Here is a 25,227-nt window from a genome sequence, read left to right on the forward strand (position 1 = left end):
TTCATCCGTTTGCTGAATTCATTCATGAGTTTACATGGCAACAAAATAGGTCTTGTGGATGCCAATGAAACCACAAAAAGGATGCATTTGATGATAATAAGGGAAACCTTGAAGCACAATTTGTGTATGTGCAATGCGGATTTGTGATAATTATCTTCATAAACTAGCAGTCGGAGGAAAACGTCCACACGATGGCCCATTGGTTTTGTCTTCTGAGTCGTAGCTAAAGAAGTTGAACATGCGACCTGATGTTTTCCCAATAAAGTGATCTGTTTGGCTACAAAAGTTAGAGCTTGCTTAGATAATCTCTCTTCTCTGCACCAACCACCATCATCTCCTCCACATAATATTCTCTGTTAGAAATTAGCATTTGCAACTCAATAACGAAACCTCCTTTTCTGAATTAGGTCGCATTTCATTTAGGTGTTATTTCACTTGTTCTCCCTGCTCTTATTTATAGACTGCTTGATTATTGAAGCTCTGCTCTTGGTATCTGTGTGCTCTGAGGGAAATTGGAGATGTGTGTGACGGAGGCTCGCAACGGAAGCTTTGCTTCTCGTGAGGAGCTCAGAAGCATAAGGCAGAGGTAGAAGAAGGAGAACAAATAAGAGGCAGTGAAACAGAATATGAACAGGCTCAGCAGCTCAGGCTCCTTTTCAGGACATGAAGGAAAAGATGTTAGCTGTTCTGGTATGCAGGCCGAGATACTCTTTTTTCTTTCATGCAATAACCTTTTTCCTTCTTCTAACTTGAATTCTTCTATTTCGTGGTGTCTGACAGAAGAAGAAAAAGAGAAGCAGAAAGAAAGATTAATAATCCAGCAGTCTCTGTTTGCAGATGGTGTGGAGGAGGGAGAAGAGGAGCTGTGCTCCTACGGACAGTCATCGCTCGGAGAGAAGAAGCGCCGGCTGAGTGTCGATCAAGTGAAAGCTCTAGAGAAAAATTTTGAAACGGAGAACAAACTAGACCCGGAGAGGAAGGTGAGGCTGGCGCAAGAAGTAGGCCTGCAGCCGCGCCAAGTGGCGATTTGGTTCCAGAACCGCCGCGCCAGATGGAAGACGAAGCAGCTGGAGAGAGACTACGCCGTGCTGAAAGCCCGGCATGATGCGCTCAAGCTCGACTTCGATGCGCTGCGCCGCGAGAAGGAGGCGCTCGAAGGAAATGTAAGTCGCAGCTTCTGCCTAATTCATGATCACTTGTTTGAACACCGACATGCGTGATTCAGGTGAAGGAGCTGAAGGCCGAGGTAGCGAGATCCGCAACGAAGTCGATCGAGAAAGGCGCGGAAGAAGATAAAAGTTCAGTCTTTGTCTACAGATACGGCGCTTCGGACAGCGATTCCAGTGCTGTGTTCAACGACGAAACTAGTCCCCGTTCCGCGGCGGTGCTGGAGCCGCACGGCTTCATGGGGCTCGGCTCTCAAAGCTCCTCCTTGTTCGAGATCAAAGCTCAAGGCGAGATGATGATGAACTACTCTGACGAGAAATCCTTGTATGGAGATGATCAGGATCCCTGCAGTAGTTTCTTCTCTAAAGAAGCAGCGCCGAGCCTCTCCTGGTATTACTCCGATGGGAATGATACGATCTCTATCGTGTAAACAAAAATTAAAAAAATTAAGAAAGTACTGTAAATGGAGCTAGCTCTGCAATGATCGATCTACATGATCAGAAACGTGCACTAAAGACAAAGGAGGGAGGAAAGAGATCCATCTCTCTCGTGGGAGGAAGCAAAAGAACAAGAAAAATTTGCTGTCGAGCTAATTAAAAAAAGTATCTTGTTCATGGAGTGGATACATGCAGAAATGTTTCCGTTCGTTTCACCATCATCACTGTATCTCTATCTGGAACACTCCTAGTAAAAAATTTAGATTATGAATTTTCTTATCATCTTGATACGGTGATGGAGAGGCTCTACCAAAGATAAGTTAAAATAAGGAAGAGTGACTAATGTGTAAGTCAAATTTAAAGAAATAAGATTCATCCATCATGCTAATTCAATTCCCTTTAGTTCTACATTGCTAAGCTAAAGAAGTTTAGAAGTCTTTATATATGGAAGACTTCCATGCTAGCTTAGTCAAGTTAAGGAGGACCTACACGCATGCGCGAACTAAGCCCAAATCAGGGGATTCGAACCAGAAATCCATAAACCGGGTGCGACGCACGCGATCATCGCGCGTAGGGGGTGCAAATCCCCAGCTCGTGGGCCTCACGCTTACGGGCAGCCCGATTTGTTTTTGCCAGTCCGGTTTGGTTCACCCGGTTCCCGGTTTCTGGATTTCCGGTTCGAACCACCTGATTTGGGCTTACCCCGCGCATGCGTGCAGGTCCTCCTTGACTTGACTAAGCTAGCATGGAAGCCTTCCATATATAAAGGCTTCTAAGCTTCTTTAGCTTAGCAATGTGGGACTAAAGGGAATTGAATTAAAAATCCCAACAATCCCCCACTAATTCAAATTATTTTAGTCAAAAACAAAGATATGTTCTCAGGCTTGGTTGCAATGAGCTTTCAGTGAAAATACCTTCCGGTTTGAATTTTCACCTAAGTACACCAATCTTATTCACATAGGTTTGAATAGAACAGAGTCTTGATCTTAAACCTTTTATATGTGAAGATCAATTGGTAACAACTCATCACTGGCGACGGTTGAATCCTTCTGGGTTGGTGCATTACGGCCATGCCACCGAATCTTGTTTCATAAGTGCTAAGGAGAGTTGCCTAGACCCCCCACACTGCAGCCTCACAGTTACACTTACATAGGTGAGTTTTCCAAGGATGTACTGCAAGCATCCTGTCATTAAGATCGACCTTAAACTCATTAAGAGCTCCTAAGCTCATCCTTACTAGCAGTCAAGCATCTATCCAGGGAAGAGACTATGAGATTACATCTCAATCAATTTAATGCTTACGTTTCACCCTTATAGCTTGTTTGTACCACATTGAACCTGAAATGTCGATCGAACGGAGCAGCTAGATCGAGCAGACGAACATAGTTCCGAACAGATGAATCTGCCCAAACGGCCAGTCTCAGAAAGCCAGCAGTGGAATGTAATAGACAATAGTAAAATCCCTGAACCATCGGCCCAGTCGACCGAGTGCCCTGGCTGATCGGGATCCCTGGTCGAACGGCCACCGTTCGGCCTACAACGGGACCCCTACATGTCTCGACATACCCGTTTGGAAGCTTGTGTCACTGACAACGGAACATGTCCTGTAAGTAAATCGCACTTTAGAAGCCTCCAACTTATCACATCAGAAATTTGCATGCTCGTTTAAAGAAATGTGTCAGAGATACTTTTTGACTTATTTTTTCCTATGATGCTTCAAAAAATGTACACATACTTTGGGATGCGTACACAAATGCTACAGTGACACTCTAAAAGAGATTCTCATCCACAGGTGGAGGTATGTGATGCTTCATTATTGAACACGCTTTTACTACAACATATTTACTGTTCTTCTTCTACGTTTAGGTGGATCACTGACTTAAGCGTCAGAGGGTCAAGGTCGAGAACTCCTTCCCAGCCCGACACTAACGTTGTTTGTGTTGCAGGACCGCGTGGGTCTTCGACTCGTCAATGTTCAAGCCACATCCCCAACTTGCCATCTTCTCCGCTTTCGGACCGACCGGGCTCCTCCTCCTTGAACTTGTTGAGTTCAGTCTTGGACGCCTCCAACTCAGCCTTCAACGTGACTAGCTCAACGTCCTTCTCACCAATTATTCGTTTGCGCTCCCCAAGCTAGAGCTCACTCGCCATTTGCTCAGTGGTCTAGCTAACATGTTTGTTCATGGAGTGGATACATGCAGAAATGCTTCAGTTCGTTTCACTATCATCATTGTATCTCTGTCAGGAACACTCCTAGTAAAAAATTTAGATTATGAATTTTCTTATCATCTTGATACGGTGGTAGAGAGGCTCTATCATCTCAGATGGGTCAAAATAAGGAAAAGTGACTTACATGTAGATCAAAGTTAAAGAAATAAGATCTGTAGATCAGGTGATGTCGGCTGAATGGATCAGCTACTAGGTCGGGCAGACGAGCATAGTTCCGAACGGATGAACTTACCCGAACGGCTAGTCTTTGAAAGTCAGCAGCGGAATGTAATAGACAATAGTATAATCCCCAGACCACCGACCCAATCAACCGGGCGCCCTAGCCGATCAGGATCCTCGGTCAAGCGACCACCGTTCAGCCTACAGTGGGACCCTTACATGTTTCGTCATACCCTTTTGGAGGCTTGTGCCACTGACAGCGAAGTATGTCCAGTAGGCAAATCTCATTTTAGAAGCTTTCAACCTGTCACATCATAAATTTGCATGCTCGCTTAAAGAAAGGCGACAGAGACACTTTTTGACTTATTTTTTCCTACGATGTTTCAAAAAACGTGTGCATACTTTGGGATGCGTGTACAAACGCTACAGTGGCACTATAAAAGGGATTCTCATCCACAGACGGAGGTATGTGATGCTTCACTATTGAACACGCTTTTACTACAATATATTTACTGTTGTTCTTTTATGTTTGGGTGGATCACTGACTTGAGCGTTAGAGAACCAAGGCCAGGAACCCCTTCCCAGCCCGACACTAATGTTATTTGTGTTGTAGGACCACGTGGAGTCTTCAACTCGTCAACTTTCAACTCACATCCCCAACTTGCCGTCTTCTCCGCTTTCAGACCAATTGGGCTCCTCCTTCTTGAACTTGTTGAGTTCAGCCTTGGACGCCTCCAACTCGGCCTTCAACGTGACCAGCTCAGCGTCCTTCTCACCAATTATTCGTTTGTGCTCCCCGAGCTAGAGCTCACTCGCCATTTGCTCAGTGGTTCAACTAACCTATTTGGATGCTAACATAGCTTCTGCCTCTTCAAGCTTTTTTGCCAAAACCCGAGTTTCCTTATTTTTGATATACAAGTCTTCAATGACTTGGAGCTTCCTAGCGTTATCAGAATTAATCTTTGACTCAAAGTGATGAGCCTACTTGGTTAGCCGGTCGAGCTGGAGGGCTTGATCGTAATTTCTATTCTTTTCTATCGTAAGCGCCCGCTCGGACCCTAGCAGTTGCTCAGAGCTTGTGTCCAAGCTAAGTCTTTTTTCAGTTGGGTCACCTCAGCAGTTAGTTGCTTTACCCGAACCCATGAGGTATTTGTTTGCTTGACCGAGGCTAGCAGTTATGGGTTCTTGTGCTCCAGGAAGGCCAGCCCCGATGAAATTAAGCACATATATTATAACAAGCACATATATTTGATATTTATTTCTTTAATTTATCAATGGGTGAGATTTAGTTCGATAAATTAATAAGCTCGATAAGTTGGGAAATGATATCACTTATAGTGTGTGTTGTTGATTATAGAAGAAAACTGTGCCCTAGAAATCTAGGTTGAGAATATCCCCAAGAGAAGCTCATAAGGATTGTCATGTTAAACCCTGCAGGTGGACTTAGTCCGACATGATGATAAGGTTGAGTGGTACTACTCTTGGAGCTAGATATTAATTAAGTGAGTTGTTAGTAACTTACTTAATTAGTAGACATTTTGTTATCTTAAACACGGGGAGACTAACACACTCATAATAAGAAGGAGCCCAAATATGTAATTTGGGATTGGTGCGGTAGTTCAATAATAATTCTTTAGTGGAATGAATTATTATTGATGAAATTAAGTTGTGTGTTCAGGGCGAACACGGGATGCTTAATTTCATCGGGAGACCAAAACCAATTCCTCCTCTCGGTCCCTATCGTAGCCTCTTAATTATAGAGTACTATACACACCTATACCCACCTTCTTACCCATCCTATAGGGGTTGGCCAAGCTAGCTTGGAGACCAAGCTAGGGTCGGCCATGGCTTGGTTCATGGGTGAATTCATGTGGTCGGCCCTAGCTTGAACTCAAGCTTAGGTGGTCGGCCCTATTAAAATAAAAAAATAATTTTAATTTTAAAAAAAAATTCTTATGTAGATAACATGATTTAAAAAAGAGTTTAAAAAATTTAAATCTTTCCTTTTATAAGATTCTACAAAAGATTAAGAGAAGAGCTAAATCTCTTTCCTTATTTGTAGATTAAAAGGTTGATTTTAATTTTGGTAAAAACTTTCCTTTTAATCATGTTCATGATTTAAAAGAAAGTTTAAAAATTAAAAATTCTCTTTTATTAGTTTCTACAAAAGATTTAATATCTTTCCTTATTTGTAGATTGAAAGGAGATTTTAATTTTTAGAGATAGCTTTCCTTTTTGAAAATTATCCACATGTTTAAAAGAAAGATTTTAATTTATAAAATTTCCTTTTTATTAACCAATCATAAAGGGATAAAAATTATTGGAGAATTTTTTTATAAATTTTCGGAAACAAATTAGGAAGTTTTAATTCTTGTTTTAATTAAAACTTTCCTTGTTTTGGGGAGAAAGTGGCCGACCAAGAAAATTGGAAAAAGAAAATTAATTTTTAATTAATTAATTTTTTTTCATGGCAAAAGAATTAAGGAAGTTTTTATTAAAATTTCCTTATTTGCCAAGACCAAGGATTATAAAAGAGGGGTTAGAGGTGCCTTAATTGCGAACGACTCTATTCTTTTTCTTCCTCTCTTTTCTTCCTAGGTGTGGCCGGCCCCTAGAAGTTCCCCTTCCCCTTCTCTCTTCTCCTTCTTGTGGCCGAAACTTCATCACCTCTTGGAGACATAAAAGTGGCCAGATCTAGCTTGGAGAAAAGGAGAGAAAGGAGGCTTGTTTCTTGCATCCCTTGGAGCTTGGTTGGTGGAAAAAGTTCTTCATCCTTTGGAAGTTTTTGCTTGGCCGAAACTTGAAGGAAGGAAGAAGAAGGTGCCTTGGTGGTTCTCATCTCGGAAGATCATTGCCCACACAATGTCCGAGATTAGAAGAGGAATACGGTAGAAGATCAAGAGGTCATTAAAAGTTCACAAAGGAAGGTATGACTAGTAATTGTTTTCCGCATCATACTAGTTTTATTTCTTTGTAAAAATACCAAATACAATAGACATGTGATTCTAGGTTTCGAATTAGTTTTCGATGTTGTGTTCTTTTGTTTTCTTTTCGAACTTGTGCTTCGATTGTTCTTTTTGGTTAACCTAGAGTTATTTAAGGAAATTAAATATTAACTTTCCTTAAGAGGCTTTGTCTAGGCGGTGGTGGTTGCTCCCATATCCAAGAAGGCCATGTACCTCGCCATGCAGTCCTAGAAGCCAAATTTGGAAATTAATATTTAATCAACTTTGTGACCTAGGTGATTTGGATCGAACGTGTTAAGTTCCGCGGGAGATCCAAATCTAAACCTAAAAGAACATATAAGTTAAACTTGGGATCAAACATGTTAAGTTCCGCAGGCGATCCAAGTTTAATTTAAAAGAACACATGGTAGCTAGGAAATGTTCAGATCTTGTACAAAATTTTTGTGCAGAGGAATCATTAGGTTTTCCAAGTAGCAACCAACAGATGACAACAAGAAAAATGATGTATCTAGAGGGATGGATAGCCATGTTTGGATAGGGCTTAGTCCGAATACATACAAGACTCCCTCCAAAAGTAGCCTGTGTATACAATACTTCTAACCAGCTAGAATCGTGGTTGCTTGGACGTAAGCTGACTAGCCTTGGTATCTTCCGATCAGAGGGGGTTTTGACAATTCTATCTGCCAGCTGGTCAGAAAGTTAGGCCAGTCTAGGAGACGAACGAAGAAGTAATGCTCTTTCTAGTGCTTATTGGAGGTGGGCATTTTGTCACAATAAATGACGCCCACTCGGGCTTGAAAAAGAAAAGTGTTCAGCTTGGATAGCTTCAGATAGTAAAAGTAGTGAAACATTCGGGGTACAATGGGAATCCTGTAAGACGGAATAATACAACAATCCCGCACAGTAATCTAAATGAATTAGACACTAATTGATACAATGGAATGTGAAAATATCTACAAATTTCCAGGAAGAAGGGATGAATGAGAAAGCGTAGGCCAGCAAAGAACTGGTATTTGAAGAAGAGAAGAAAGTCATCTAGAGGCGTATAAGGATGAGCATAGGCAAAATGAATGACAACTTGGTAATCGTCGAGAAAATGATAACTTAGTTTCATTTGATCAAACTCATCATTGTTAAACTTGGACTCGGTGGAGGTGTACCATAGCCCGAAGATAGCCGAGGGGAGAAGGAGAATGCGTAATGAAATAAAAGATAGGAATCGAAGATCGAAAGGGAGGAAGCTTATTGGAAAAGGATCGTCGGCGACAAGCGAAGGACCGAGAGCAAGGAAATGATTGAGAGGAAGATAAAGACAATACTGGAAAGAGGAAGGAGATAAGGGGTTTAAAAACCCTGAATGGGGCATTCTCAGGTCATTCAATCAAGGGTTTCAGAAAATGACTCAATTTGAACTATTGAATTTGAAAAGGTAGCCATCACATCAAATCTAAAGAGTCGCCTGTCATATCACACATGTAGCGATAGGGAAAGGCGACGCGGGGCATTCGATTACAGATGATATTAATGAGGAAGGAGAGTGCATGATTAAAGGGCATAGCAAAGCGTACTTTGGATTAATGGTTAGGGATTTGAACGTTTTTTGAGAATTATGGTGGCATCAGTGGCAATTAAAAAGGCACTACATGGGGATGAGGGGCCTGAGCATAGATCAGAATGAAATTAGAAAATGGCTAAATATTTCCCACGATAGATCCGAGCGGCACCAACCTCGGAGTATACATAACCGATCGGAATAATGACCAAAAGGAAGTTCAAAGTTAGCTAAATCGCACATTATAGCCGAGTGGTTGTTCTAAATCTCAGAGCGTTATACTGGGAAGAGAGCAACTTCTCAAAGAACATGTTGGTGCAAGTTGCACTAACAGTCTAGTTTTGATGTATAACAAATAGGTTAAAGTTAAATGGATTGTTTGTGTAACGCTTCTACTAAGTGTGTAGGAGTTAACTGGTTTGAAGGACCTGACACCAGGCTGAAATCTAACTAGGTCAGTGGGGGTCGATAGTTGGTGTGAAGTCCAGATAGGTTCGTGGGGCCAAATATCTAGCGGAAAGTCTGGCTGGGTTCGCAGGATTTGACAATCGTCCGAAATCCAATTGGATCTGCGGACCTAACAAATGGCGGAAAGACCTGGTGGGTCAGAGGTAAGTTGAAAGACTGGAGTTGGTAAGTAAAGGTAAGCAGTTGGAGAAGAGATTCAGTGAGGACGCATTACCCATTGAGGGAACTGTAGGCGTCGATCCAACTTAGATTTATTTGGGAAATCTAAGTTGAGATTTTGACTAGATTGTGGTCTTGAGGAGACAGAATCTAATTACTACCCTATCTTCTATTGTGCTAACTCTGTTTTGCATAGTAGATATAATTCTTATTGCCCGAACTAATCTTTTCTTGCAGGGAGAAGGATGCTAGAGAAAAGGGGTTCGAGCGCCTGGAGCAGGCTGGCTTAGGCGGGGTCGCGGGCGCCCAGGCGGTCTGGGCACTCAGACTCGGTCCAGGGGCCTGGACTCGAAACTTCATCTGCAAGCTGACGTGGAGAGTGTCGGTTGGCTGAGCCACGTGGTCCAAGCACCCGGAGTGGACATATATAAAGGCCTTCGACCCAGAGCTTAAAAATAACAACTACAACGATCTTCTCTGCTACTCGATGCTCCGAAAAGACTCCCGCAACACTGCTACACTCCACCGACAATCGGACTTTAGCTTTAATTAGTTTTTTTATTGTCGGTAATTCTTTTATATAGTTCGTGTACTTGTAACTTGTAACCAATTTTGAACTATTAGTGGATTGCATAATGAAAACACTCGACGAGTGCGGACCTTGGAGTAGGAGTAGCTAAAGGTTCCGAACCAAGTAAAAACTTGGCCGTGTTAGCATTACTCTTTATTTTCCCACTGCGTCTTTGTTTTTAAAATCGAATTTTCGACGATCGCTATTCACCCCTCCCCCCTCTAGCGTCTTTCAGATCCTACAAGTGATATCAGAACAAGTACCATTCTAAATTGGTACAACCACCAATCAGACAAAGGGGGTGATATTTTTTCTATTTTTTTTTATTTTGAGCTTTTTCGATATAATCTAAATTGGTACAATTACCTCTTTAGATAATTTTCTTTTTCATTGCAAACTACTCTGAATTGGTGCAACACCAGTTCAGTATTATTATTATTTTTTTCTCCCATAATGCTAATCTAAGACTTAGTCTTGGGACCATTTTTTTTCTCTTTTTCTGTCTGTGTGCAAGACCCATGGCCCAAAACGAGGGATGCAGTATTGTTCGTCCTCCCCTCTTCAACGGAGATGACTTCCCATATTGGAAGAAACGGATAGAGGTATATCTGAAGACCGATTTCAATCAATGGTTCAGCATTACCAAAGGCTACAAGGCTCCCGTCGACAATGTCAGAATTCCAATAGACCCAGAAAAGTAGAATCTAGAAATGAAGAAGAAATCTCAAATTGACTTCAAGACCCTCAACACGATCCAATGCAGGCTAACGAAGGAAGAACTAAACCGCGTCAGCCCATATGAAAGTGCGAAAGAGTTGTGGGATAAACTTATCGAACTACATGAGGTAACTAAACTAAACTCACCTGTGAATAAATTAGTTAACATTGAAATGCAGGAGGAAGACAAGATGACCTGGGATGATGAAGATGGGAAGCACCACAACTACCTCGCACTCATCGCAACATGACCGGAATCAGAAGATGAGTTCGAAGACGAATCAAGCCACGAGTCCACACTCGTTTCTGAATGTTCGAACGAGGTATCTTCTATCCTAACCTCAAAATTCTTTAGAATTATTGCATGTTTAAATAAAAAATTAATTAAATTTGAAAAACAAAATAAAACACTCCTTGAGGAAAATCAACACCTTAAGGAGCAGATTGAAAATACAAATCCAAATCAAGTTGTAAAACTTGAGGAGGAAAACACAATATTAAAGAATGAAATTAACAAACTTATAGGGTGTTTGGTTGAGCTTATAAGTGTTGGAACTCCAAGGTTGTTTTGTTGTGATCAACTAAGTTAGGTTAGGTCCTGTGGTGTTTTAACCTTGTGTCTAAGTGTGCAAGAGCTTAGGAGCACACGAAGTCGAGCAAAAGACGCAGCTAGCGAGAAGGACGGCACGGGAGAGAGCCGACGGGCTTGGTTCGTTCGAGAGACGAGGTGTTGCAGAAGAGTACGCGGGCGGACGAGAAGGAAGCGCGCGGTGTTTCCGAGGGACGAGAAGCCGGAATGGAAGGTTGCTCGAGAAGGTCGAAATTGGGTTCGAGTGAACCTTATTTCGGTTGGCTGAAATCACCCAAGCGAGCAGAGTCAGAGTGGAAGACCCAGACCGAGGTGAGCAGCATCGGAGCAGAGGGCCCGAACCAAAAGTCAACTAAGTTGACTTTAGTGGTCTGGGCGCCCGGAGTGATTCCAGGCGCCCAGAACCCGATTTTGATCGGATCACGTTTGACCGCGATCCGTTGCGAAAGGGATAAAATTTTATCCCCCTTCCAAGCACCTGGAACCCTTCAGACACCCAACCAAGGTTATAAATACAGTTTTGGTCCAGAAGCTTTTCAATACAACAAGAATTAACAATACAACACTTGTGAGCTTCCATTTCTAGTTTAACATCTCTTTTTGCGCTTTCACTGCTGTAAGAGGCTTCTCCGCTTGAAGGAGATTTTTTTAGTATGTGATTCATGTTGGGGTTGCAAGGTTGCAAACATAGTCCCATATTGGAAACACATGGGAAAGATCATGGGTTTATAAAGAGAAAGATATCTCCATTGGAATGAGGTCTTTTGGGGAGAGCCCAAGAGCAAAATCATGAGGGCTTAGGCCCAAAGTGGACAATATCATGCTATTGTGGAGATATCTAAATTCTTTTCGATCCTACAATTGGTATCAGAGCCCGGACTGCCAGAAGGTTTAACCGCCGACTGTGCACAAGAGCTATGGTCTGATTGAGCCATGTGGGTACAATATTGACCTCGAACAAAGAAAGTGGGGGCTCCTATGTTCGGATCAAGAGGACCAGACATCAGGCAGGAAGTCCTAGTTGCGACTAGGCAAGGAAGTCCTAGTAGGTCGGGTGGACCGAGGGGCAGGAAGACCTGGTGGGTCGAGGATCGGATGTGGGAAGCCTATGGTCCTTTGTTTGAGAGGGGGATTGTTGGGGTTGCAAGGTTGCAAACATAGTCCCATATTGGAAACACATGGGTTTATAAAGAGAAAGATATCTCCATTGGAATGAGGACTTTTGGGGAGAGCCCAAGAGCAAAACCATGAGGGCTTAGGCCCAAAGTAGACAATATCATGCTATTGTGGAGATATCTAAATTCTTTTCGATCCTACAATTCATTCCTTGGATTAATAATCTCTCCGGTTATAATCAAGTCAAGTCTGTGAGCCTCTTCTTTTGATTTATTGCTTTTAATTTTATGTAAGTGTTTAAGTTATAAGTTCGAGAAGGGTATTTTGTGTTTATTTTTTTTTTAAGGATATTCAACCCCCCTTCTAGTCGGCCCAACGGTCCCAACAATAAGCTCTCTAAAACAACTTATAAGTTGTTTTGGAGTTTATAAACTCTTCAAATTTGTTTGGTAATTTTTTTTCAAGCAGCTTATAAGTTATCAAAATAAGCTGTTTTGGAGCTTATAAGCTGTTTTTAAAAAAGTATGAAAGACCCTACTTTTTTTTTTAAAAAATCTTATTTTAATAATTTTCTTCTCTAAAATATCCTTATATAATTTCATAAATTCTCATCTTATCCTCCATAACTTTTTATAAACCTAATATCTTTCTATCTCCGTCGACTTCTCTTCCAGCACTGTGGCATCTTCTCCACCAACACCTCTTTCCAATTTTCTCTCCCCCGATACAGAAATTCGCTCAAAACCCTGTATTAATAAAAAACCCAAACCCGTCTATTAATAGTATTATAGTATTTTTGATAATTTTATTAATAAAAAGATCTTATAATACCAAACATATCAATACCTTTAAGTTGATTATAATAAGTTCACCCAAACACTTTAACATCTTATTTTTAAAATAAGACCTAACAATTTATAAACTCCTAAAACAACTTATACGTCGTACGAGCTTATAAGGTATTTTTAATAAGTTTAGCCAAACACCCTTTTAAAGAATTATTAGAATCCTTCACAACTAGATCTAAAAACTTGGATTTAATTATTAAAACCCAAAAAACTGTATATAATAAATCTAGGCTTGGTTACAAATCTAGCTCAACAAATAAAATATTTATATCACTTATAAGCCAAAATAAGAGACAAACTAAAGCTTGGGTTCCGAAAGCGTACTTTACCACGCAAGTAGGACTCAATAAATTCTATATACCCAAAACTGAAATTTATTATCTAAAACCAAATCCAATTATACCCATTAACTCAAAACTAAAGAATCAAATAAAATCAAATAAATCAAATAATAAAGTAAAGTCAAACAAGTCAAACTCAAATAAATCAAATAATAAAATAAAGTCAAATAAGTCAAACTCATATAAATCAAATAATTACCATCAAGTTTATTATAATTATAAAAATAAATGACAAAAAACTAAAACATAAAAACTCAATAATTCAGGGGAAGACTTCAAATTAGCTGTCACTTCTAAATAATAGTTTACCCCGCTGGGTAATTAGGATTAGATCAAATAAGGACAAAAGTGTAACTTGAAAAATAGCACTGGAAAAGTTTTGAATGATAGTAAGTTAGGGAAGCTCTGTCTATGCATGTCTAAGAAGATATGACTTTGATCTGGTGCATTTGGCTTAGTGGAACTAATTGAAGGTACTCTCTGTTGGATCGAGAATTCGCTAGAGGGGGGGGTGAATAACGATTTACAATTATAGAGAAAACACGCAGCGGAAAAATCGAAAGCAGAAAAAAATGACACAAGTGGTTTTTACTTGGTTTGGAGCCTGTGTCGACTCTTACTCCAAGGCTCGCACTCGTTGAGTGCTTTCGTTGGACAATCTACTAGCAATTCGGAATATTGATTACAAAAGAAGTACAGGAATTACTTAGAAAAGAAACACCCGACAATAAGAAAAAGGACAGACAAATTAGCACTTGTCGGAGAACCTTCGCAGCGTCGTAGGAGCACAGGAGAGCAGATCGTTAGTTCTTGTTGTTCGTTTGCTCCAGCCTTCACCCTCCTTATATAGGAGATTCGGGGCGCCTAGATCCCTTCAGGGCGCCTTGAATGTGACGTACCCGAGCCAACCAGGGTGCTCCACGTGGTGAAGCTCGTTAGGGATAATTTTTGCCTTTCGGGCGCCCGGACCTCCACTTTACTAGCTATCTGCATAAAAGTGTTAGTTCGAGGCAAAATGCAAACTACCCTGTAAAACAAAGTATTAGCACAGTTAAATTATAAGAGAAATATAGTAATTAGATTCTGTCTCCTCGAGACTAGAATCTAGTCACGATCTCAACTTAGATTTTTGAAATGGATCTAAGTTGGATCGAAGCCTAATGTTCCTTTCCTAGGAACGCGTCCTCACAGTCACTCCCCACCAGTGACTTACCCTCACTTACCTGCCAAACGTCCAGTCAGCCCTTCGACCCGTCTGGACTTCGTGTCAGCTACCTGGTCAGCCCGTCGATCTATCTGAACTTCCCTACAACACTGAGTTAGCACAAAAACCATTGTTAATAGAATTCAAGTATAACCTAGGGTTACCTCCCTAGGGTTGCCTAGCTTCACTCACTAGGACTTCCATTTCCTGACTTCACTCACCAGAATTTCCTCCACCTAGCTTCACTCACTAGGGTCCGACTTCACTCACCGGGACTTCCACCACCTAGCTTCACTCACTAGGGCCCGCCTTCACTCGCTGGGACTTCCATCACCTAGCTTCACTCACTAGGGCCCGACTTCACTCATCAAGACTTCCACCACCTAGCTTCACTCACTAGGGTCCGACTTCACTCACCGGGACTTCCACTTTGCCTAGCTTCACTCACTAGGGTCTGACTTCACTCACCGGGACTTCCACTTTGCATACCCTTTGGTTAGGACTTACCTTTGCTAGTCATCTAGTCCTGACTAGACTTCTCTCTTCCAAACATCAAGTCAAGTTTGGGTCAACCCTTGGTCATATTGTCAAACATCGAAACCCTAGAGGTCGATTGCACCAACACTCTCTACCAATCCTAACTAGTTAGACCAAAGTTTTATTATTAAGTTCAGTGGATATTACTATTTGAAAAACCTCGAAGGCATATTTACTCTAATGATGTCCAGGTGACTCACCATATCCCAGAAGTTTATCCGAAGAATGTCTATTTGTTGAACTCAAAGCTAAACTTGAATCTAACACAATGTTAAACCAAACCTTGAAATTCAATTTAACTCATCTCATAAAATCATAGGACCCCTCTTGTTTGAAAATTTAGACTGGTGAGATGAATACAATAACAACAACAACCAAGCCTTTTCCCACTAGGTGGGGTCGGCTGTATGAATCCTTTTACGCCATTGAGCTCTATCTCCTATTATATCATCATCTATATTTAAATAAATTTTATCTTGTTTTATTGTTGCTAACCAAGTCTTTTTTTGTCTTCCTCTTCCTCGTTTGATATGCATGTTTATCATAGTTTCACATCGCCTAACTGGAGTATTTATTGGTCGTCTAAGTACATGTCCGTACCATCTTAAACGTGTCTCTCGGAGTTTATCGTCAATAGATGCAACTCCGACTTTCTCTCTAATGCTCTCATTTCTTATTTTGTCCATCTTCGTATGTCCACACATCCACCTTAACATCCTCATCTCTGCAACTCTCATCTTCTGCTTATGTGCTCGAGTCATAGCCCAACATTCAGTTCCATATAACATAGCAGGTCTAACTGCAGTTTTATAGAACTTATCTTTAAGTTTAAGAGATACTTTACGGTCACATAAAACACTCGACGCTCTTCTCCATTTCACCCATCCTGCTTGTATTCTATGTAAGACATCTCTCTCAATCCCTCCATCATTTTGTAAAAATGATCCTAAATATTTAAATCTCTCGGTTTCGGGCAACTCGTCCTCTCCTATCTTAACAATTGTTTCATTACTTCTAATATTGCTAAACTTAAATTCCATATATTCTGTCTTTAATCTACTAAGCTTAAAACCTTTCCCTTCTAGTGTTTCCCTCCAAGATTCTAGCTTAACATTTACTCCTTCACGTGTCTCATCTACCAAAATAATATCATATGTAAACAACATGCACCACGGTACTGTGTCTTGAATGTGCGCAGTGAGTTCGTTCATAATTAGTATAAAAAGATAGAGACTTAGGGTTGATCATTGATGTAACTCTATCTTTATTGGAAATGCTTCAGTTACTCTGCCTGAAGTCTTTACTTTAGTCGTTACATTCTCATACATATATTTAATTATTTTAATATATATTACACTAACACCTCTCTTTTCTAAAATTCTCCATATAATTTTTCTTGGGACTCTATCATAAGCTTTTTCTAAGTCAATGAATACCATGTGTAGATCTTGTTTTTGCTCCCGATATTTTTCAATTAATTATCTAAGGAGATGTATAGCTTTTATTGTTGACCTTCCAGGCATGAACCCAAATTGATTTTCTGTCACTGTTATCTCCTTCCTTAATCTTTTTTCTATTACTTTTTCCCAAAGTTTCATAGTATGACTCATTAGTTTAATACCCCTATAGTTTGCATAATTTTGTATGCCTCCCTTGTTCTTATATAAGGGAACTAGAGTACTTATCCTCCATTGATCAGACATTTTTTTTATTTTCAATATCATGTTAAATAATTTTGTAAGTCATTCAATACCTTGTTTCCCTAAGCACTTCCATACCTCTATCGGAATATCATCTGGTCCAATGGCTTTTCCATTGTGCATCTTATTTAAAGTTTGTTTTATTTCTGAAGTTTGAATTCTACGATAAAAATTAAAATTTCTATGCTCATTTGACCTAATTAAATTACCTAAGTTAAGTTGGTCACCTAAACCTTCATTAAAAAGTTGATGAAAATACCTCTTCCATCGCTCTTTCATTTCTCCATCATTTACTAATACCCTATTGCATTTATCTTTAATACATTTTATTTGGCTAAGATCTCTTGTTTTCCTTTCTCTCACTTTAGCTATTATATAAATGTCTCTTTCCCCTTCTTTTGTATCCAATTTTTGATATAACCGTTCAAAAGTTTCATTTTTTGCTTCACTCACTACTTTCTTAGCTTCTTTCTTGGCTATTGTATATTTTTTTTAAGTTTTCCTCGTTCTTACAAATATATAATTCCTTATAAGCTATTTGTTTTTCCTTCACTTTCTCTTGTACTTTCTCATTCCACCACCAAGATTCTTTATTTAGTGGTGCATCTCCCTTTGACTCACCGAATACACTCTTAGCTACTATTTTCAACTTTGATACCATCTTATCCCATGTTGTATTAGAGTCATCGTATATTTCACCTAATGCTTGTATTTCTACCTTCTCATTAAATATATTTTGTTTCCCATCCTTTAACTTCCACCACTTAATTCTAGGAATTGCATATATTTTCTTTCTATTGATACTATGTTTGAGGCGTATATCCAATACTACTACCCTATGTTGGGTAGTTAAGTTTTCTCCAGGGTTGACTTTGCAATCTTTACAAATCTTTCTATCCTTCTTCCTAACCATAAGAAAGTCAATTTATGATTTATTATTCCCACTTTTGAATGTAACTAAGTGTTCTTCTCTTTTCTTAAAAAACGTATTAGCTAATATAAGGTCATATGCTATCGCAAAATCTAATATAGTTTTCCCTTCCACATTCCTCGTTCATCGTTCCAAGCCCATAACTCCCATGTACTCTCACATATTCCTCATTTTTCACTCCGACATGCCCATTTAGATCACCTCCTATTAAAATCATTTCATTTGGTGGAATATTTTGTAATATTTCATCTAAGTCCTCCCAAAACCTTGATTTGGTAGCTTCATCTAATCCTACTTGTGGTGCATATACGTTGTTCATAGTTTCTTTTGCCACTATTATCTTAAGGACTATAATTCTATCCCCTTTTCTAACTACTCCTACAACTTCATCCTTTAACAAACTATCTACAATGATACCCACTCCATTTCTTACTTTACTATTTCCAATGTACCATAACTTAAAACCCGAGTTCTCTATCATTTTTGCCTTCTCACCTGTCCATTTTGTCTCTTGTACACACAAAATACTAATTTTTCTCCTAATCATCATATCTACTAACTCCATTGATTTACCAGTGAGAGTTCCTATATTCCATGTTCCAAATATTAGATTATTAGTTTTCCTATTATATTTGTTCTTATCTAACCTATGGTGTGAGAACTCTTACATATTTAACACTACACTCAAGTTCTCATAGAGATGTAGCGGTCCTTGCTGAGACGTTGCAGTCGGACCTTGTAACACGAACTCTTGCATATTTATCAATACACCCGAGTTCTGGAGATGTAGCGGTCCTTTCCGAGACGTTACAATCGGACCCTGCAATGCGTTCCTTTTGGGGAACAATCTAGTATTAACACAATAGTTTAATGGATTCATTCATTGAATATTTGCCATAGTTTGACACTGGCTGACAACCTAACACAACCCTCCTCCTTTATCCGGGCTTGGGACCGACTATGACCGGTCATCATGGGTGGAGTTACTAGTGAGATGAATAAGGATAAAAATTAAAAACAAAATTAATTTAAAACTTAAAGATTAATATCATAATCAAATCCACACCTGACTAAAAGCTTGTTTCTCTAAATTTTTAGGAATCTAATTGGATATTGGATAGTGGTTACTCTCAATACATGACCGGGGATCAAACAATGTTCACAAAGCTCACCTTCAAAAGACTAGAAATAGCTATCTTTACAACTACGGTAAACTGAAGGTAATTGAAATAGGCAATATTAAATTAGAATCTAATTTTATTATTAATAAAGTACTTCTTATTGAAAATTTTAAATTTAACCTACTTAGTGTTAGTCAATTATGTGATTCAGAATATAAGGTCAGGTTTATATCCATCGAATGCTTAATTAAACATATGAAAGATCCTACAATAAAATTAAAAAGGCTTAGGAATAACAACATTTATACACTTAACCTAGCCAGCTCCTCAATTTAGTGTCACATGACACAAAAAGAGGAAACCTCACTGTGGCATAGGAGAATGTCTCATATCAACTTTAGAAATCTCACTAAATTAAATGACTTAGTTAGAGGATTACCAAAACTACCTAACTTATAATCAATAATTTGTAATGCTTGTCAACAAGAAAAACATACCAAATCAACTCACAAACCAACTAATCAAATTCAAACTAACTCAACACTAGAATTACTACACCTAGATTTATTTAACTCACTTGGAATAAAATCTATTAAAGAAAATTTATATTGTCTAGTGATAATCGATGATTACTCAAGATTTACTTGGATAAAATTCTTAAAAATTAAAGATGAAATATTTAGTAATTTTTTTAGACAAACTGAAAATGAAAAAGACTCAAAAATCAAAAGAATTAGGAGTGATAATGGTGGGGACTTTAAAAATCATTGGTTCACCAAATTTTGCTTAGAAAATGGGTACCATCAAGAATTCACATGTCCAAATACCCTCCAACAAAACGTAATAGTGGAAAGAAAAAATAGAACTCTCCAAGAAGCCACTAGAACAATGCTTAATGAATAATGTTGGTACCCCAAGATAGTTTTGATGTGATTAAACAAGTTAGGTTATGTCCTGTTATGTTTAATCTTGTGTCTAAGTGTGCAGGAACTTAGGAGCACAGGAAGTCGAGCAAAAGACGCAGCTAGAGAGAAGGACAGCACAGGAGAGAGCCGACGAGCTCGGTGCGTCTAAGGGACGAGGTGCTGTGGAAAAGTACATCAGCGGACGAGAAGGGAGCGTGCAGTGTTTCCGAGGAACAAGAAGTTCGGAGCGGAAGATTGCTCGAGGTGCAAAAGATGCAGCTAGCGAGAAGGTCAGCGCGGGAGAGAGCTGACGGGCTCGGTGCATTCGAGGGATGAAAAGCTGTGGAAGAGTACGCTGGCGGACGAGAAGGAAGCACGTGGCAATTCTGAGGGATGAGAGGTCGGAGCGGAAGATTGCTCGAGGAGAACGCCGAAAGTTGGGTTCGGGTGAGCCCTATTCCGGATGATCGAAATCACCCAAGCGAACGGATCCAGAGCGGAAGACCCGGACCCAAGCAAGAGGAACCGGAGTGGAAGACCCGAATTGAGGTGAGCGAAATCGAAGCAGAAAGCCCGAACTGGAAAAAGTCAACTTGGTTGACTTTCCTGGTCTCGGAGCCCGGAATCGAATTTTATTTGGATCGTGTTTAACAACGATCCATTACAAAGGGGATAAAGTTTTATCCCCCTTAAGGCGCCTAAAACCCTTCCCGAGCAGAGCTATATAAGCAGCCCTACTCCTGAAGCTAAACAATAACAAGAAAGATCAATACAACACTTGTACGCATTCACTGTTCTGTTTTAGCTTTCTGTTTCTGTGCTTTCATTGCTGTAAGAGGCTTCTCTGCCTGAAGGAGAAATTAGTGCGACTTCACTGCCTTAGATTAACAACCTCTCCGGTTGTAATCAAGTAAATTCTCAGTGCCTCTTTCCTTTTAGTCTTTTATTTATTCTTATGCAAGTGTTTATTTTGTTTAAGTTATAAGCCGAGAAAGGTTTGTTTGCTTGTTTTGTGCAGGGGCTATTCACACCCCCCCCTCCTCCTCCTGCCGACCGCCAAGGATCCTAACAAATACCAATCACCAAAATATCTCTGGGCAGAAGCTGTTACAACTTGCTATCTACAAAATAGAATAACAATAAATAAAAAATATAATAAAACCTCATTTGAAATTTACTATAATAAATTACCTTATATAAAATATTTTAAGGTCATTGGGTGTCCTGTTTACATATTAAATATACGAGAATATTTGAAAAAATTTACCTCAAAAGTAAAAAATAAAATCTTTGTAGGGTACTCTCTAAACAGTAGAGGGTATATAGTTTACAATAAAACTACTCTAAGAATTAAGGAAATAACTAATGTAAAATTTGATGAAATTACTAACTCTAAAGAACCTAACCCAACTCAACCTTAATATCAGCCAATTGATTTCACTAGAGCTAACACTGATCTAGGGGGAGCAAGTGAAAATCAAATATACGAATATGAAGATGAACAAAATCAACCACAAGAACAATCACAGCCTAGAATAACAAGAGTCAGATCAGATCACCCAATAGAACAAATTATAGGTGATTCAAACCTAAGAGTTCAGACTAGATCATTCTTTAGAAATCTGAGTCAAATATCATTAATCTCTAAAATTGAATCTAAAACTATAGAAGAATCCTTACTTGACCCAGACTAGATTATAACCATGCAGGAAGAACTGGTCCAATTTGAGAGAAATGAAGTCTGGGACTTAATACCACTACCTGATAATAAAAAAGTAATAGAAACAAAATGGATGTTTAGAAATAAACTAAGTGAAAATGAAGAAATTATTAGAAACAAGGCTAGACTAGTAGCCAAAGGGTTTAGTCAAGTAGAGGGACTTAACTATGATGAAACATATGTTCTAATGGCTAGACTTGAGTCCATCAGAATGCTACTGAGCTATGCAACCCATAAAGGTTTTAAACACTATCAAATAGATGTTAAATCTGCCTTCCTAAATGAGCTAATAAAAGAAGAAGTTTATGTAAGTCAACCACCTGAGTTTGAAAATATAAGGCATCCTGACTATGTTTTTGAACTCAAGAAAGCATTGTATGGTCGTAAACAAGTACTCAGGGCCTGGTATGAAAGACTGACTTCCTACCTAATTTTTAAATGGTTCAACTAAGGTCAAATTGATCTTACTTTATTTGTAAAATAGATGACATAATCTTTGGCTCAACTAACTCAGAATTTTTACAAGAATTTATAACTTTAATAGAACAAGAATTTGAAATGAGCTTTATAGGTAAACTAACTTATTTTTTTAGAATTACAGATTAAGCAAACTAATGAAGGAAATTATGTTTACCAACAAAAATACATCAAAGAATTACTTAAAATGTTTGGTATGGAAAATACCAAAGAATTAAAAATACCAATGACAACTAACACAATCTTAGATAGTGACCCAAATGGAAAACTTGTAGACCTAAAGTACTATAGGAGCGCCATATGCAGTCTTTTATACCTAACTGTAAGCTAACTTGATATTTTATTTGCAGTTAGTATGTGTGCTAGATACCAAACCTATGCTAAAAAATCTCATTTAGTTAATGTAAAAAAGAATATTTAGATATTTAAAAGGTACAATGAATATAGAAATATGGTACCCCAGAACACCAAATTTTGATCTAATCGGTTACTCTGACATCGATTATGCCGGCTGTAAGCTAGATTGTAAGAGTACAAGTGGTGGATGCCAATTACTTGCACTATCACTTGTCAGCTAGTTTAGTAGAAAATAATACCATGTTACTTTATCTACTACTGAAACCGAATACTGAGTGTATAGCATAATTGTTATGAATGATTCACATTAAAAGACATTAACTTGGAATATAAAAATGTAAACAATTCATATTGACAACATTAACTCAATTAACTTAACTAAAAATCCAATGCATCATTCAAAAACCAAACATATTGAAATAAAACATCACTTTATTAGAGATCACGTCACCAAAGGAGATATTGAACTCAACTATGTTGAGTCCAAGTCAAATTTAACTGATATTTTCATCAAACCATTACCTGAATCTGAATTCAGTAGTTTACGAAGATAACTGGGAATGTGCACGATAGACTAAGATTTTCTTTGGAAAATTTTCTATTATTTTGTAAATTCTAGGAAAATCATTTATTTATGTTTTAAAAAATGTTCAATTTCTCTAATGTTGAAAAATTATTTTGGCCTTAGTCTAGATCAAACGCATAGAAAGTATGAACCTATAGATCTAAGAAACGAGCATCTCACAAACACACTAGGTCTATCTTGATTGTGTATTCATAAACTTAGAATGACATAAGATGCGTAGGTCACTTGCCTGAACTTCAAATGCTTATATCAGTGCATCAATATAAGTCTGAGAGTAAAATAACAAAATACAGTGATCAAGCTAAGCAATCCTTCTTAGTAAACAATGAGTTGGATCAAATCTTACTTAATTTAACTAATCAAGTGAATACTGCTATCTTTTGTATAGTTAGTTAGTAACTAATGGTTAGACATATTAAAAATGGAATGATTACTTTCTCACTATGTTATCAGATTAAGGGGGAGAATTTACTTATACAAGTTAAAAATGATTTCTAAATATCTTTCTTACTTTGAAAAATTGTTCTCATTTATTTTTAAGTATTTTCAAAATTAACCTTACATAAATATATTTTTCAAAGTAGTTCGGATTTAAAAAAATGTTTATCGTAGAAATCATTTTTTTAAGAAAAGTTTTTAAAATAATAAAAAAATCTTTGAATTTTTTTTCAAACATAAAGAAGTTTTTTTTTTCGGAACTTTATTTCAACAAAGCTCTTAAACATAATTCCTTAGAAGATTTTACTTTAAACTTCCTTAAAAATTTTACTTTGACATTTCCTTCCAAATTTTTTTTTCTCTTATAAAACTTTGAATCTTTGAAAATCATTTTGACAAACACTTTAAAATAATTTTTGAAAAGTTATTACTTTTGAAATATTTGAAAACTAACTAGTAAAATTTCTTAAAATATTTACTCCTCCCTCAGCTTACAATATTTTCTTACTTATTTTTATGCATTATGTCTTTCATTTTTTATGTATATTAAAGGGGGAGGATAGTGGGTTAAGTTAGAAAAATTGACACTTTTAAAAATTGAACTCACTTTTAAAAAGTTTTATTGTATTTTTTTCTAACTTTAACCCGAATTGTCACTATATCAAAACGGGGGAGATTGTTGATGCAGGTTACACTAATAAACTGATTTTAATATATGACAAATAGGTTAAAATTAGATGAGTTGTTTGTCTAACGCTTCTACCAAGTGTGTAGGAATTAACTGGTCTAGAGGACCTAACACTAGGCTGAAATCTAGCTAGGTCCACGAGGGTCGGAGCTCGATATCTGGCGGGAAGTTTGGTTGAGTCCACGGGACTTGACAACCGGTTGAAGTCTAGTTGGGTTTACGGACCTGACAACTGGTGGGAAGACCTGGTGGGTCAAAGGCAAGTCGAGAGACTATAGTTGGTAAGTGAAGGTAAGCAATTGGAGGAGAGATCCAGTGAGAACCTGTTTCCTGTTGAGGGAACTATAGGCGTCGATCTAACTTAGATCCATTTGGGAAATCTAAGTTGAGATATTGACTAGATTATGATCTCGAGGAGATAGGATCTAATTACTACCCTATCTTCTATATTGTGTTAACTCTGTTTTGCAAGGTAGATATAATTTTTATTGCCCGGACTAACCTTTTCTTGTAGGGATAAGGATGTTGGAGAAAAGGGGTCCGAGCGCTAGGAGTACGGGCACCCGAAGCAAGCTAGTCCGGGCGGGGCAGTGGGCACCTAGGTGGTCTGGCCGCCCAGACTCAGTCCAGACGCCTGGACTCGAAACTTCATCCACAAGCTGACGTGGAGCGCGTCGGTTGGCTGAACCATGTGGTCCAGGCGCCCGGTGGTGTTCTAGGCGCCCAGAGTGGACCTGTATAAAGGGCTTCGACCTGAAGCTTAAAAACAACAACTGCAATGATCTTCTCTGCTGCTCGGTGCTCCGAAAAGGCTCACGCAACACTGCTATGCTCCCCCGACAATCGGACTTCAACTTTAATTAGTTTTTTTATTGTCGATAATTCTTTTATATAGTTCTTGTACTTGTAACTTGTTACCAATTTCGAACTATTAGTAGATTGCCTAACGAAAACACTCGACGAGTGTGAGCCTTGGAGTAGGAGTCGCCGAAAGCTCTGAGCCAAGTAAAAATTTGGTCATGTTAGCATTGCTCTTTATTTTTCCCCTGCGTCTGTTTTTAAAATCGAATTTTTGACGATCGCTATTCACTTCCCCCCTTCCCCCACCTCTAGCATCTTTTCGATCTCCTACACAACAGTATAAGTATTGTGACAGTCGAATAGCGGCTCTAAACCCCAGAGCGCCAAATTAGGGGAGAGAGCAGCTTCTCGAATAATAGTATAAGTATTGTGACAGTCGAACG

At 38.7% G+C, this 25,227-nt stretch overlaps 1 protein-coding gene across 2 annotated transcripts; it reads left to right on the forward strand.

Moving 5' to 3' along the window:
* Positions 1 to 187: 187 nt before the first annotated feature.
* LOC122031938 (homeobox-leucine zipper protein HOX4-like) lies at positions 188 to 1,886 on the forward strand. 2 transcript variants are annotated; one of them, XM_042591171.1, is made up of 3 exons: positions 188 to 690; positions 784 to 1,163; positions 1,226 to 1,886. In XM_042591171.1, the coding sequence occupies exons 1-3, from the start codon at positions 627 to 629 to the stop codon at positions 1,595 to 1,597; spliced, it is 816 nt and encodes a 271-aa protein (XP_042447105.1). In that variant the 5' UTR covers positions 188 to 626; the 3' UTR covers positions 1,598 to 1,886. The 2 variants fall into 2 exon arrangements, with proteins under 2 accessions (XP_042447105.1, XP_042447104.1); XM_042591170.1 differs by having other exon boundaries at positions 200 to 690; positions 781 to 1,163.
* The last annotated feature ends 23,341 nt before the right edge of the window (positions 1,887 to 25,227 follow it).

The sequence above is a fragment of the Zingiber officinale genome, chromosome 11A (genome assembly GCF_018446385.1).
Source record: "Zingiber officinale cultivar Zhangliang chromosome 11A, Zo_v1.1, whole genome shotgun sequence".
Classification (NCBI taxonomy): domain Eukaryota; kingdom Viridiplantae; phylum Streptophyta; class Magnoliopsida; order Zingiberales; family Zingiberaceae; genus Zingiber; species Zingiber officinale.

Coding starts and splice junctions, on each gene's coding strand:
- LOC122031938 (XM_042591170.1), top strand. CDS start 627: ATGAACAGGCTCAGCAGCTCAGGCTCCTTTTCAGGACATGAAGGAAAA. Junction 691..780: donor AAAAGATGTTAGCTGTTCTG/GTATGCAGGCCG, acceptor GGTGTCTGACAG/AAGAAGAAAAAGAGAAGCAG. Junction 1,164..1,225: donor AGGAGGCGCTCGAAGGAAAT/GTAAGTCGCAGC, acceptor TGCGTGATTCAG/GTGAAGGAGCTGAAGGCCGA.